This window comes from Phalacrocorax carbo, chromosome 1, assembly GCF_963921805.1.
Source record: "Phalacrocorax carbo chromosome 1, bPhaCar2.1, whole genome shotgun sequence".
In the NCBI taxonomy this organism is placed as follows: domain Eukaryota; kingdom Metazoa; phylum Chordata; class Aves; order Suliformes; family Phalacrocoracidae; genus Phalacrocorax; species Phalacrocorax carbo.
Window position 1 is genome coordinate 172,233,210 of NC_087513.1, and position 13,814 is coordinate 172,247,023.

Here is a 13,814-nt window from a genome sequence, read left to right on the forward strand (position 1 = left end):
GTAATAACTATTTCCCAAAGTTAGTGTATCAAGTTTCTAATAGTAATGACTAAAAGCTGAACCACATCCAGAAACAAAAGTTAAGACTTTCACGAGTTGGTGCAGAAGAAATGTGCCAACACACACAGCACTGGCAAAAAAATAAAGCAAGTCTTATAATCCTCACGCCCTTCTAAGATAATCTCAGATGTTTTGTACCAGAAATGCAAAACACTGTTGAAATTAAGTTTCTCTATTCAGTGTAACACAAATGAAAATTTTACAGCTAAATATCTAACTGGAAGCTAGCACACTGTAAGGCAGATCCAGACATCTTTCTTTTCATTGGAAAAATAGAAATTTAGCACTATTCATGAACGTTAAATTTGCAACAGTTTGCAGAAGCTCACAGCATGAGGAACCAAAGAACCTATTTTAAAGTAGCTTATTCACCGTGTTCCTTTAAAGCCAGTTTTTTACTTGGATTGACAGTATTCAGATACGTGAAAAACAGCAAAACCAAAACACTCCTCCTAAGGTAATTTGGATAATAATGTTAGGTGTGTCAAGCACACCTTAGACCAGCAGAAACATTTCTAGTACACTGGGTCTGAGAGCACATGCTGTTTTTCATTAATTTGCTGAAATTGGAAAGCCCATTTTAATTATTATAGTTACAAGTTATGTTAGTCTCATTAAGCAGAAAAGGTTGAGGGGTTTTAAAGAACTTTTTTTAAAACAACAAAAAAACCTGAGTGGATAAAGGAAATCTGAAGAGGAGGAGTGGTAGGTACAAGAAACAGCTGGAATATATCTGGTTCTTACAACACAATAAAACCCAAGTGTTTTCCAAAGCTCAGCAAGGTCATCATCTAATGTAATACACCCAAATGCTCATTAAAAACTTAAATTTGGACAAAAAAAAAAAAAGTATTTCACAAAGAAAAAGGTGCTAAAAAGGAGTCTGTAGTCATGGGGGGGTGGGGGAAATATGATGAACATAGAAATCATCATCTCACCTCCTCCCCAAGCTATGGGAGGAAAAAACATACATGACCTCACAAAACAGAAGAGAGTATCGGATCACAGTTCAAAAAACATACAAAAAGACCGGAGGAAAACAGAAGTAACACCATGACTAACTGTAGTTGGTAACCACAAAATACAGAATTTAAAAAAATCCAGTCAGAATTGCCTGTAGATCCCCTTAAGCTGCAATCCATTTCCCCAGTATAGAAGACACCCATTTCTATAGTTAATTCTTCCTCTTAAAGTGTCTGCAGATGTGGCTTTCATGCAAAATTTTAAAACAACACTCACAACTACAAAGAGAAACCATCCACAAAGGAAACTACACTGTGAACTCAGCTCAAAGCTATGCATGCCCATCACACAGGACTGCATGAGGACAGACTTTGAACATCTCTGAGGAATCCAAATATAAATTTGAAAACATATAAACCCACCTTGCAGAAACCAGGAAATAGATTTTACTCTCAAGCAAAAATCAGTCCCATTTTTCTCTCAAACACATCACCAAACACACCACAGATACCTTTCCTGAGGTCCATCAGGAAGGGGACAAGGTAAGAGACAAAATACCATTCAGCCAGCTAAAACAATTATTACTGTCACCCTCTCCCTCAAATATTATTGCTAGCCCTGTTATATGATATTTTGCCACAGCACTTTCTTAGTCTGCAGCCAGTGGAGAACGTTACTTCTAGGACTTACATTCCCACAGTATTTACTTAACAGCATGCATATCTATGTATCAATTCATATTTATATATTAATTGGATACACTTAGGTTTACTCCATGCAAGGCTCACTGCCAAGAACCTATAAACAATAATGAAATATTGATGCATCCACCTAAAGGCGGGTTAAATACATCCCTTATGTAGACATGAGCCAGGGCTTTGGCAGCAGTGCTGTAAGAAGTTCTCCAGAAACCAGCCCACCCAGGTTTTATGACTTGACAGAATTACTTTGTATTAGACATGTTTTAGGCAACACAATATCTAGACTTTGCCTTTTCATTCACACATTTTTCATTCTGACACCATCTAGGACATCAGCTGGCTCTCTACACACTATCCGAGAATACCTTACCCAGAACTGAGAAAAACCTTTTCATAATGATTAGTTCAACTGAAATAAAGGTACCTACGAGAAGAGGATTTGAACTGTAAAATGAGTGTTCCATCTCTACAGTTATTCCTCCCATCTGCCATACCAGACTGTATGAGTTAGATTCACGCTTGGGGGAAAAACAAAACAAAACAAAATAATCGCTGAGGTAAGATGTCTATGCAAATACAGGGAAAACATCACTGCTAGATCTCTTGCTGCATTTGCAGAAGCCATAAAAAATATACAGTAGAAACGCAGATTTCAAATAGTTTCAACAAATAGAAACATTTGGTGACCACATGTCAGAGACCATTCACTGGATTTGATTGCTGTACTGTTGGTCCAAACCAAAAGATTTCAGAAAGTAGTCCTGGCTCTCAAGCTGACTATTTCTACCAAGCTACTCTGCAAATCTGCTTTTTTAATATTCTAAAAAGCGTGTGTGTGCCTGCATGTATACACACACGTTTTTTTCCTGAAAGAGACAAAACCAAAAGCCTCCAAATAATTTTCCAACATCCAAAATGTAACAGATACTCTTAAATCACAATGGAAGATAGTTTTGGACTCTGAAAAGCACACTGTAATACAATAATAAATGAAGTTCTTAGCACACAGAACAGCATTCAGATAAATTAGGCTATTTCACTACCTATTTAATGGCCATGCCAGATAGGAGCAGCAGAGCCACCTTCAGCTGCCATCCAGACATGTTGGGCTCTCTTCCTCTAATGCTGTCTATTGAAAACTACGAAAACACCCTTATCTTGCTACAGAAATCCTAACGGTGAAATACCTCTCTCCATCAACACTGGGCAGTGTTAGCACTAGAAAGGACTTCTGCTCCGCTGCAGTGTCCCTGCATGAGGAACAGTCCCACGACTACTGAGTCCTGCTTGTGACCCTGAGACTGATGCTCTCGACAATATCAGATGAAATCAGTAGCTCCCAGAACATCTGACTTCAACAGTTATTAGAAGTTCAGCTCCAGAGAGGCCTCGTAGTAGCTTCTGATATTAAAGAGTTACTTGGCCCAACACCTATTTTTCACTTCAGTGGATTTATGAAGGTTGCTCCACGTGCTTTCCTACAACTCTGCTGCTTTCCTCCAACAACTCATTCAGGCACACGCTCACTGCCCACCCTCCCTCAGATGGGATCTGTAAATTTGACTACTTCAGGGAACAAAAACAAAAAAAAAATTCAAGCATTATTTGCCTCAGGGCACTCTAACTAAAGATTTACAGACTTTGTGGGTCAGGTTTCAAGTTGCTTTAGCAAACAATTTCAAACCCCAGACGTTTACCTGAGGACTAGGGTTCATTTAAGGCACAGAACAGGAATCAAAAGCTGAGAGGTTTTACAAGAAAACAGCACACACTGTTCTTTCCACTTGAACTCTTAGAGGGGCATCACCCCGAAAATGGTAAAGGGTGTTCTGGGACAGAAGGACCGTGTCTCCCCTTTGTTCACAAGGATGAACTTAACGGTGGACTGCAGAGAGGAAGAGGCAGGCTGCCCTCCCACATCTTGAGGCAGGAAAACAGACTCGGCAGTCTGGGATATTTAATAGCTGGGGGAAGAATGCTTTGGTTTGGAGGAACAGCTTTTGGCTTGCTTAAGTTATAATATGGAACAGAACGCAGTAAAATAATTTTAACCCAGCTATTTCTAGCTTTGGCAAACACAGCTCTACCTTAGAGAAACTATTTTGAAGTTGTGTTGTTTTAGTGTTTTATTCTGGTCTCAGCACACACCATCTGCCCAGCTGAGGTGCTAAGTAAAGGCTGAGCTGCACGTGAGTTCGACCAGCACCATGTTGTTACAGGCAAAGTTCAGAAGACTCCAAAAAAGTCCCAGATGCAAGAACTCAATACCACTAAGCACTGCTGGGTTCTGGATATAGGACACCTGAGAAGTGCTTGAGTTTTGCACAGAAAATGACTACTCTTTCTCCCAAAAAAGTAAATGCCCTTGGCAGCCAGCTCTCGCAGAGTGACCGCCTCCAGCTAGAGCAACCGGTATCAGGACAAGCAACATTATCCCCCCTCCCAGTTCACCACAGCACACAACACACAAGAAGAGGTTGGGGACTATACCTGAAGAGGTCTTTGTACTGTAAAGACTACAGTACAGACTTGCCGTGTCTGGATTATCATAAACTACGCCTCAACATGAATCTGAATTAAAGAACAAAGCCTTTCATTAACTAACCCCACATATCAGATGCAATTTTTTGTTGTTATCACCTTTAATCAAGTTGTTATGGTTTTTTGGGTTTCTTTTTTTTTTTTTTTATTTTTACAGCGTAAGAACTAGGATCAAATGTTTGAGCTCCCACCAGCCAGTGGCTGCTGTACAACATAGAGCCTCCAGTTGGGAATAGGCAGAAGAGGGACCTGACCAGGACACAATTTCCTCTCACCAAAAGCTTCAAGAACAGATAGGATAAAAAAGTTTTGATGTTTTGGGGTGTTTCCCCCCCCCCCTCCAATATCTGACAAATACAGCTGCCCATTCCTGTTACAAAAAGCCATCAGCTTCAAGGTTTGAGCTTAGGTCTTCTGAGGTTTTTTTAAAATCTCAGAGTCCAAAAAGCTCTGTACTGAAATACAGAAATATGTTAACACAGATTTCATTAGCAAAGGGAAATAGTAACAGTTTACGAAGAGATTTTTGCTTGTTCTTTTAAATATGTAGTAGCTAGTGTTTGTATGCTTTCATCTTCCTCTAATGTTAGGGGGAAGCTGGAATACAAAACCTTATCAAAACGTAAAAAATTCAAGTTCATAAATATTTGGAAATCTGCCTCATCTTTAAAATTAACTGTTTAACCACTAGGACTCACCAAGTTTCACTCCCAGTCATGTAAACATCACTGCATTTCACCAAGACTCACAAAACCTTGGGATGCATTTCATTGATCTAAAAATATCTTTACTCTTCTCATACAACAGCGGAAGCTGTTGGTCTTGGCTTTTTAATCCATCTGGATTCAAAGATTAGAGAAACACTATGGACTCTGAAACACAAACCTCATTTCATTGGGAAATAAATATTTACATTTCCCTTCAACATTATGGAATTCTTAACATCCTGTTTATCAATACCTTCAGGTTTTTAAGTTACTCGATTTACAATAAAACGTTTCTCCAAGGGGTAAGTTTAGAAGTTACTTTAAAATGAGAACAGCTTTCACATATCAGAAACAAAGTACAGCCACACAAGTTAGATGGGGAAGGCGGGAAGCTGACCCTACTCGTTTTCCACTGCAGAAACAGCACACACTTTACACTTACATCACTTTGCTAGCGCTCCCATGCGCTACTGGCAGGCAAAGAGGGAGCCTTTTGTAGGAATGGTACCACCAGCCAGCACCAAATGAAAATCAATAATAATTAAAACAAATCCTCAAACCCTTAAAATAGGATTTTCAATGATGAATCTACATCACCTTAACAAAACTATTTAAAGTAGGCTTTGGCAATTTAAAGAAAGCAACACTAGAAATATATATGCAAGAGAGGAATGCTTTAATTACCTCAACTCACAGCTAGCTCCTACAGAACTGACACTTGGGGAAGCCAGGACTGCTTTAATTACTGGCATTTGCAGGCGGCACTTTGAGACTTGACATTTGTGGAAGTCACTTGTGATACCCCCGCCTACGATGCTCTCGGTTCAAAATTCTCAACAGGTTTTAAGCGCTAGATGTCATCATTTTACAGAAGAAACAAAGAAGCCTGGGCTTGGGTCTTGACAAGCTTGCAAGGTTGGGGCCAAAAAGTAACAAACGCCCTTCTTTGAATATTTACTCTTTTGAAAGGTACTAGGATAGCATTTATGACAAACTAAGGTTCACCTCGAGTGAATGGGTGTAAAGAAATAAGTATTTTTAGCTCTCAAAATACCAGCCCGCTAAAGCTCCTCTTCAAACACACCCAATGGCTATAAGTGAGGCTGCTCAACATTTCTAACATTTCTCAGAACACCTTCCCCGCCGCCAGCCGCAGGTACCCCTGCGAGGAACCTCTTTCCCCGCGCGTGAACGCGGCACCGGGCCAGCAGGATTTTGTGCAACGATGCAGAGACGCAGATATTTACGTCAAGCGCTCAGACACTCATGTTTAAAAATAGGAGGGAAGAAAATGACTGTAATTTCAGGTTACTCTCTGTCCTGAACTCTTTTGAGGCAGGAAGAAGAGGAGCGCCTTTAATTCGGGCCATCTCAGAGCAAGCGCTGGAGAAGCAATTTACCAGACGGTGAGAAATTATAAGCCCTAATGACAGGAGGGTAGCCCGACGAGCCTTTAATTAGGATTTTGGGGAGGGGGGCGTTGGCGATGCTGCAAAGACAGATCTCTACAAGCTTCCAGGGTACCTTCTAAAAAATACCAGCCCGCAGCTGCTGACAAAGAAGCAAAGTTTGGGAGCCGCGTCCCTGGCGCTCCTGCCCGAGAACGGGGGGAGCCCCACGGGGAAGCCCCTCCACCACCCCCACCCCCAGACACCCCGGGCCGTACCGGGGGGTGCAGGGAAGCCCCGGACTCGCGTGGGGGAAGCGGGGCTTTGGGGTGACGCGGGAACAGAGCGAGAGACGCCTCACCTCTACCCACCGCCGAGCCTCGGCGAACGCCGCCTGGCAGTCGCACTCCACCTCCTCTCTGCCCTCCATGGCCGGCCGGGGGAGCGAGTGGGGCGGCGGCAGCGGGTCCTCCGGCGGGCTGGGGGCGCGGGGAGCAACCGCCCTCATGCAGCTGCCGCCTTTTAAGGCTCCCCGCGCCGTCTCCTCCCCCTGCGCCTCCTCCCCGCGGAGCTCCCCCTCCCGGGAGCTCGCCGGCGCTCAGCGACCGCAAGAATGTGAAGGGAGCCGCCGGCGGTAAAGCAGCCCCGCGGCCCCCCGGGGAGGCCGGCCGGGAGGAGCCGCACCCCCCCCCCGCGGTGGCGGCTCCGTCCCCCCGGGCCGCGGCGCCCCTCGCCCTCCCGCCCGGCGGAGGCCGCCCCCGGCGGCTCCCGCCCCGGCGCATACCAGGAATAGCTGGGGACAATCGCACCTTTCAGGGCCGGCCACCTCCGCCCCGGCCCCCGCCACCTGCCGTCCCGGGACGGCCCCGCGGGCCGCCGCCTCCCCCAGGCCGGGCAGCGGGAGCCCGGGCTCCGGCCGCCTCCCTCACCCCCTCACCAGCGGCTCTTCCCTAGCAGCCATCGGCAGCGCCGTGATCCGGGGGCGGGAGGGGGAACGACCCCGCAGCGCTGTCCCGCCTGGGGACGGAGTTGGGAGCCCTTCCCACTGTTTTGGGAGACGCGAGGTCCGCGCTTTGTTTTGAACGCTTTTCACGCAAACTGGCCGAGGCGGGGCTGCCGGGGCCAGAGCTGCGCCGCGCCGCTCGGCCCCTGGGCTCCCCGCCTGCCCTGAAGGCCGCCGGCAGCAACGCTGGTTCTGCCCGCAGCACCCCCGCCAGCGCCCAGCCCTTTCTTTCACTCGCCCCGCTGCCCCCATACACCGCGACAGGTTCTTCGTGAGTTCACTCCCCGCGTGATCCTGCGCTCAGGGTCAGCGGTAAAGCCCTGTCCTAGGAAGGCCGATGTCAGCTCGACCCCTCCTGGAGCCCGGGTGGAGGGTGCGCGGGGCTCCGGGCCCTGTGGTGTCCTGCTGGGCCACGGCGAAGCTTCTCCCGCCCTGACCGGGGGACTCGAGCTAGAGCCGGCGGGGAGCAGGTGCCGTGGCTGGACATACAAAGCTCTTCAAGTATAGCAGTGGGCATCGGCTAAGTAAATGAAAGATCAGGAAAAAAGCATTTTCTGGAAAGTCCATGCGTAACATAAGTCGTTGCTTTTTTTTTTTTTTTAATTTAAAAAAGTACTTTATTTAATTTTAACCTTATATGTAAGATGCTCTTTTTCTACTTCTAATAATGTTTTTCTTCCCATATCTTCTCTCTAAGCAAAGCTGAGTTACTGCACGCATCTTCTGCTTCTACAGATCATGTAATTTTTTTTTTTAAGGATTATTGAGAGAAAGGTAACTTAAAATTTGTACTGCACAGAAATTAGCTTCTCCTAAGCTTTTTCCTTGGGAGCACATCTTATTTCTGCTCTGTAAACAACCTTCTTTTAAAATAGGAAAGAAGATCTTAGGAGATCAATTCAGCATACCAAGAAGCTGTTTCTGCATTACATGGAAATTACTGGTGGTACACACAGGAAGGAAAACTCAGTGACTTTGGCTGAAATAAGTTCCACAGGAGACATTTGCCATTTATTAAAGTTACAAATGCATAGAATCATGTAGTTAGCTCCTCACGGTGGTATGATTTGAGACGTCTATGCTCTAGCACCAGTGATGAACAAAACAATAATCAAAGCTGTAATTTTGAAATTTTTTCCTACTCCTTTTCCCAGCTCCAAGCCAGATCAGCCACAAGACTAAATACAAACGAAGAATCTGCCTCCCTTCATGAGTGGAAAGCCTGAGCATCAGAAAACAACCCTCTCATCCCACTATTTAACATTTCATGACTACAAAGGCTAAAAGAAAGTGTACGTAAAGTGTGTATGTGCTGCTGCTGGCTGCCATCAGTTTGCGTTAGCTGTCATTACTAAACAGTTTTCTGGAGAACTATTGCAGCCTTTCCCAGATTTTTAAGGTCTGCCTTTTCACTCCGTATAAAAATATGATGCTTGTCCCTAAGTAGGAGGAAGTAACTATGAATACTCTAAAATTTTAGTTTGTTTTTTTTTTTTTTTGAGAATAAAATTCTAGGAAACAGGTTTCAAAAAAGGTCATGTTTAAAAAACAGTTTCCAAGTTCTCGCTTATTTCTGGCTGGTTTATTTCACTTAAAGGCAAATCAAATCACTTTTCTTGCGAATCATATATTTAATAATTCAAGTCAGTCAAGTAATCAAGTAATTTGATTAAATTAGGAAACTGCACAGACTACAGCAGTTTTCAAGTCAATATTATTTACTGAGTTATAAAAGTTCCAACATGCAAATTTATTCCTCAAAGTGAACTTTAAAATCAACTGTCACAGATAAATTATCTATGAAAGCCCAAACAACCAAAATAATTTAATATTCCTTTGTGCTAACGAGGCAAGTCACCAGATTCCTGGATCAGAAGACTAGATATACCAGCTATGACTGCTAGTTGTCGGTGTCAAAAGTAGCAAACATAATATTGTTCTACTCAGCAACTGTGTGTGCTGCCGGGGATAAGTCAAGCAGCAGTTTATGTCATATCTTTTCATAGAGAGTTCTACAAATATTGGATATAATAATATTTTCTGCCAAGGTAGGCTTCTTCTGTTAAGGAAAGACTGTATTTATATTTTACATGTGGGCTGTTAAGTACGTTTATTTTCTAAAACTTATATTTCAGTGACAGAAAACTATTCTTTCTCCTTCTTCCCTTACCTGAATCATGCAGCCATGACTGAAAGGAAAGGGCATTGTACTGGTTATTAAATTCTTAGAGTTTCTCAATAAAATGCTTGTAATAACATGGGAAAACTTACACCAATATACTTAAAAGAGCTTGAACAATCCTGAGTGCTTAATAGCAGACCAGCTCCACTCAGCTAAAATTAATACAAGTGCTGAACATGCATCATTGCTTCACTCCTACGTGCACCATTTCCATAAGATGATACGTCAGGCCGGCCCAGACTGCGGGAGCTGAAGAGGAATTTCCTGGCAGTCACTAGCGCCTCATGCCTTTGGCCAAACCATCCTCCACACAAAGGTGGCGAGGCTCTGGCAAGGCTGCACGAGTTTGGAAATACAGCGTTATTTTCCCACGGAGCTTGAGCTAAGAAGCAGAGATTGTACAGATAAGGCAACGCAGAGCCAGAAGCACCCTGTGGCCCTGCAGGGCTCATCAGTCCCTGGTCAGGACCTTGCTGGACTATGCAAGTCAGCCAGGTGTTTGTACCTCACTCCTTGGATCCAAGTTGTACGGGTTCTGGCAATGCCAAAGATATTCCAGCATCTTGTTGATCCCTTCCTGTTGCTCCTCAAGATGGTCACTGATGCCTGTGCCAAAGCGTGGTCTTACAGGCCTGACATGTATGGTGTTACGGCCTTCCAGCGCGAGATAGTGTTTCTGCAGTGCAGTCTTTCAGAATTTCCATCTAGCAAGGGACCATGCAGTGAGCAGATACAGTTCAGCATAAGAACTGGTGTGTTGCTCTTCCTTTGCCATCTCAAACTTTTGAGAACCTTTCCAAAAGCAATGCTCACTAAAAAGTACTATCTTATATATTAATAAACTATGAATGAACACTGAAAGTAAAACAAAATAGAAGGAAATCTTACCCTGCAGAACAACCAATTTGAAAACTATGTAAAAACCGCTAAGCAAAACTATTATATTGCCAAAACACTAAGAAGTCTTATCGGTAAGTTTTTACTTACGATTCAAGATTTATTTTTCCAGTTTGACCGTGAAAAATCCCACCCCAAGTTTACTATTCCAGCCTTGATTTCCTTTGTCATGAATTCACTTAATCAGTCCTCATACTCAGTTGCAGCTCCAGTTCTGAAGTGATTCTGCAATAAATAATTGCACAAAAACATAGCTCCTCCATTTATGACCTAAACCCACTGAAATCTTTGGAACATTGAAAAGCCTATATGGTGTATTTTCCCAGATCAGCCAACTGATGTAGCCAGTTTAACAGCTTTGAACTGCACTTCCTCTCTTTCCTCATGCTCCTCCCTACCCTAAAAGAACCTTATCTATATTAAATATGGCTTACTTTAAATGTAATCCTCCGAGTCACCTTTAGCATAAAATATGCAATATCCCAATTCAATTGTGACAACTTTTATTTGATTTTTCTGATATTAGCAAGAAGGCAATGAAGCTGCTTTGGTTACTATAGACTTTGATTTTTATTTAAAAGAAGTTTCAGGGCTTTACTAATGAGCATGGCAGCATCAAGCAAGTCTTAATAATAACTGCATTTTATTGGGGTGAAAAAGTGCTCAAAAATAGCAGCTCATTAGCGTCGTTTTTCCCCCCTCACTTTTCCAACCAGCTCACTTACAGGAAACACGCTCTTGTTGTTAGTGGACTCTCCAGGTGACATGTTTTAAACAGACGCTCTGACTTTTTCTTTAGAGTGCAAAAGATGTTCTTAAGTGATCAGACAGACTCCTGGGCCTATTTCTTTTCTATAAAGAAGGAAAACTACCAGATTGCGTCTGGCATAACCCCATTTCTTTTTCCTGCAATGACAATTGATAGAGAATGAAAGCAAGCCCTGGGACACAGAGGGTTCAGTTTCCTTCGGCAGCAGTCCTGACTAGAAGCAAATCTGAATTATTTAACTTCGAAGATCACAAATAAAGAATATTTTTCTGGAATGTCAAAAACATGTACATTAACGAAAATCAACCTTCTCATGAATCCTAAAGCGTAAGATTGCTTAGTGGAAAAAAAACACTAAAAAAATCACCAAAACCAAATCAACCAAGTTCTTACTAATTTACTAATTCAAGTGTAGAAATTGGTCAACAGTACCTGAAGATCCAGTGGGTGGGGTAGGAGGGATGGCACAGGGGAAGGGTATCACGTAGCATTCAGTAATGCCACCTGATAAACTTACAATAGATATTCCTAAAGGGGGGAGAAAAGAAAAAAGTATATGACCGTCATCGCTGTCTAAAAGTCTATAGTCTGTTCCTGTTCTTGTTCCACAAAACTTCATTACAGCAATCGTTACTTTTCTATCATTTATTTCAGTTAGGTGAGATACTTCACATTGGTGTATTTGCCTGTGCGTCACCTCCGCGGTCCTACCCAAATGGTAGGTCAACTAGCATTAATTATTAGTGTGGCTTTTCTGGGGCAAAAATCCATATTTTTTTTCTACATATAAAAATAGCGAACACTGGTTTAATGAAAGCTTTTTGACAATTTATTAACATTATTGGGCTTGAGAAACAAAAGTAAGTTTTATTCAAAATGTAAAGATTAAGGTAATTTTAAAATGTTAGTGCTCACCAACAGTAAGGAGAAACAGTCCTTTTTCTGCCTTTTTTCTTCCATATATTTATTTATAAATGATGCACTGAAAAAATGCCTTTGTCTTTTGAGTCACCTGCAAAAGTGCTTATAATAGTCTTGTATCATTATAATTAAAAGATGGAGATAGCCTCATATTTCAAGTTTTTACCCATTAACATACCACATACTCCACTCAAAACGTTTTCAGTGAATGATACCAATGATAATCCTGCTCCCATCATTATTAGGATGAAATACCACAGACAGTAATTCCCAGAACTTTTACAGGGGTGGAAGGGGGAAAACCCACCATAAAGAAGTTCAGCACAAAATGCATGCGTGTATATAAATGCCCAAGGTTTCTTTAGGAACAAGCAGCAAGATGTAGCAATGACAAATGCAAAGTTTATTCCACGTATGCTACAGTTAATCAACATGTTAGGGAAGTATCAAAATTTGTATTATTAACATATGGCAACGGTTTTATTGTTACAATACATTGCAATAGATTAGCCCGACTGGAAAAGGCTTTTAAGCTGCAGACAGTGCAATTGCATTAAATCTTAATTCTTCTGGGTCACGTTCCATGAATTTCTTGCAAACTTCTATTGCATCCTAGGGGAAAAGTAAGAAACAAAAAAACAAAACAAAACCCACTATAATTCATACTTATTAAAAAACCCCACACAACTGAAATATGAAGATATGCTTTACACAAACTATGCTCAAAATGGATTTCCATTACTATATAGTGTGACAAATCTAAACTGTATTTCTGATCTGAGTTACCACTATTCAAGATTTTTTACAGTGCTCATGTGGGCAGCACAGGAGAGCAAAAGTTTTATGCAGAACCTTAGCAACAATGATTTTTGTGACCACGTATTACTTTGTGCAACAGATGTGTTGCCTGTCTGACTTCAGAAATGCATCTCTGAAGTTTGCCTTTACTAGTATTGCTGTACTCAGAAACTCTTCCTTTGTCTCAAGATGAATCTAAGCTGTGTGGGGTAAGCAAAAGATTGTAAGTAATTCCTTCATCTAGCTTTAGGGTGCAATCTGGAGAGCACATGTTATCAGTAAAACAGGAAAAAACCACATATGAAAAAAGGAAGCTTTATCCAACTTCTCCCCCTGCCCAAACAAGCACAAACTGTATGCAAACTTTACAGACTATGCTACTCAACTAGAAAAGGTTTTGTTTGGTTGGTTTTTAGTTTCTCTGGTTTCTTCCTTTTGTAAAGCTAATCCAGTCTGAATACCATAAAAGTCAGGTCTATCCATTGCCTCCTCTCAGCTTTAACTTCACATCATTCTGTGGGGATGACAGTTTATCCTCCCAGTTCACTGTATTCCTTTCTAATTAATTTCTCAACTAAACAGCTCCTGATGCAAAGAAGCGCCCAAAAGAAGCCGTGGAACTGGAAAAGAATTATTATTAGCAAGTGTCAGAAAGGAAATCAGCATCTGTCTAGCATGGCATCTTTCAAACTATGACTAAACCAAAAGGAAAGAGAATGAAAAATTATCCTAAGTTTTCATTTTGATGACTTCATGTCATGTACAATTTGAAAGGAGCAGGGGTATATGAAAATCTCAGTACAGAACAGAAGTCATTCTGATCTTCTGTTATGGTCAACTCTTCTGACATTTCTTGTTATCATGTTAAGATACTCTGTCATCCA

General features: G+C 42.2%; 2 protein-coding genes across 8 annotated transcripts in view; both read right to left on the reverse strand.

Annotated features, from left to right (window-relative positions):
- LMO7 (LIM domain 7) overlaps positions 1-6,897 on the reverse strand; it is a 130,658-nt gene extending 123,761 nt beyond the window's left edge. For 3 of the 7 annotated variants that reach the window (XM_064440723.1, XM_064440722.1, XM_064440721.1), the window contains exon 1: positions 6,722-6,895. In XM_064440723.1, coding sequence (XP_064296793.1) covers positions 6,722-6,868 — 147 coding nt within the window. In that variant the 5' untranslated portion in view covers positions 6,869-6,895. Of the gene's footprint in view, positions 1-6,721 lie in introns of all 7 variants that reach the window. The other 4 variants (XM_064440727.1, XM_064440726.1, XM_064440728.1 and 1 more) reach the window with 3 other exon arrangements.
- A 5,617-nt stretch (positions 6,898-12,514) lies between these two features.
- Positions 12,515-13,814, reverse strand: part of UCHL3 (ubiquitin C-terminal hydrolase L3) — a 30,962-nt gene continuing 29,662 nt past the window's right edge. The window contains exon 7 of the mRNA XM_009500996.2: positions 12,515-12,744. Within this exon, the coding sequence (XP_009499291.1) occupies positions 12,661-12,744 (84 nt within the window). The 3' untranslated portion in view covers positions 12,515-12,660. The remainder of the gene's footprint in view (positions 12,745-13,814) is intronic.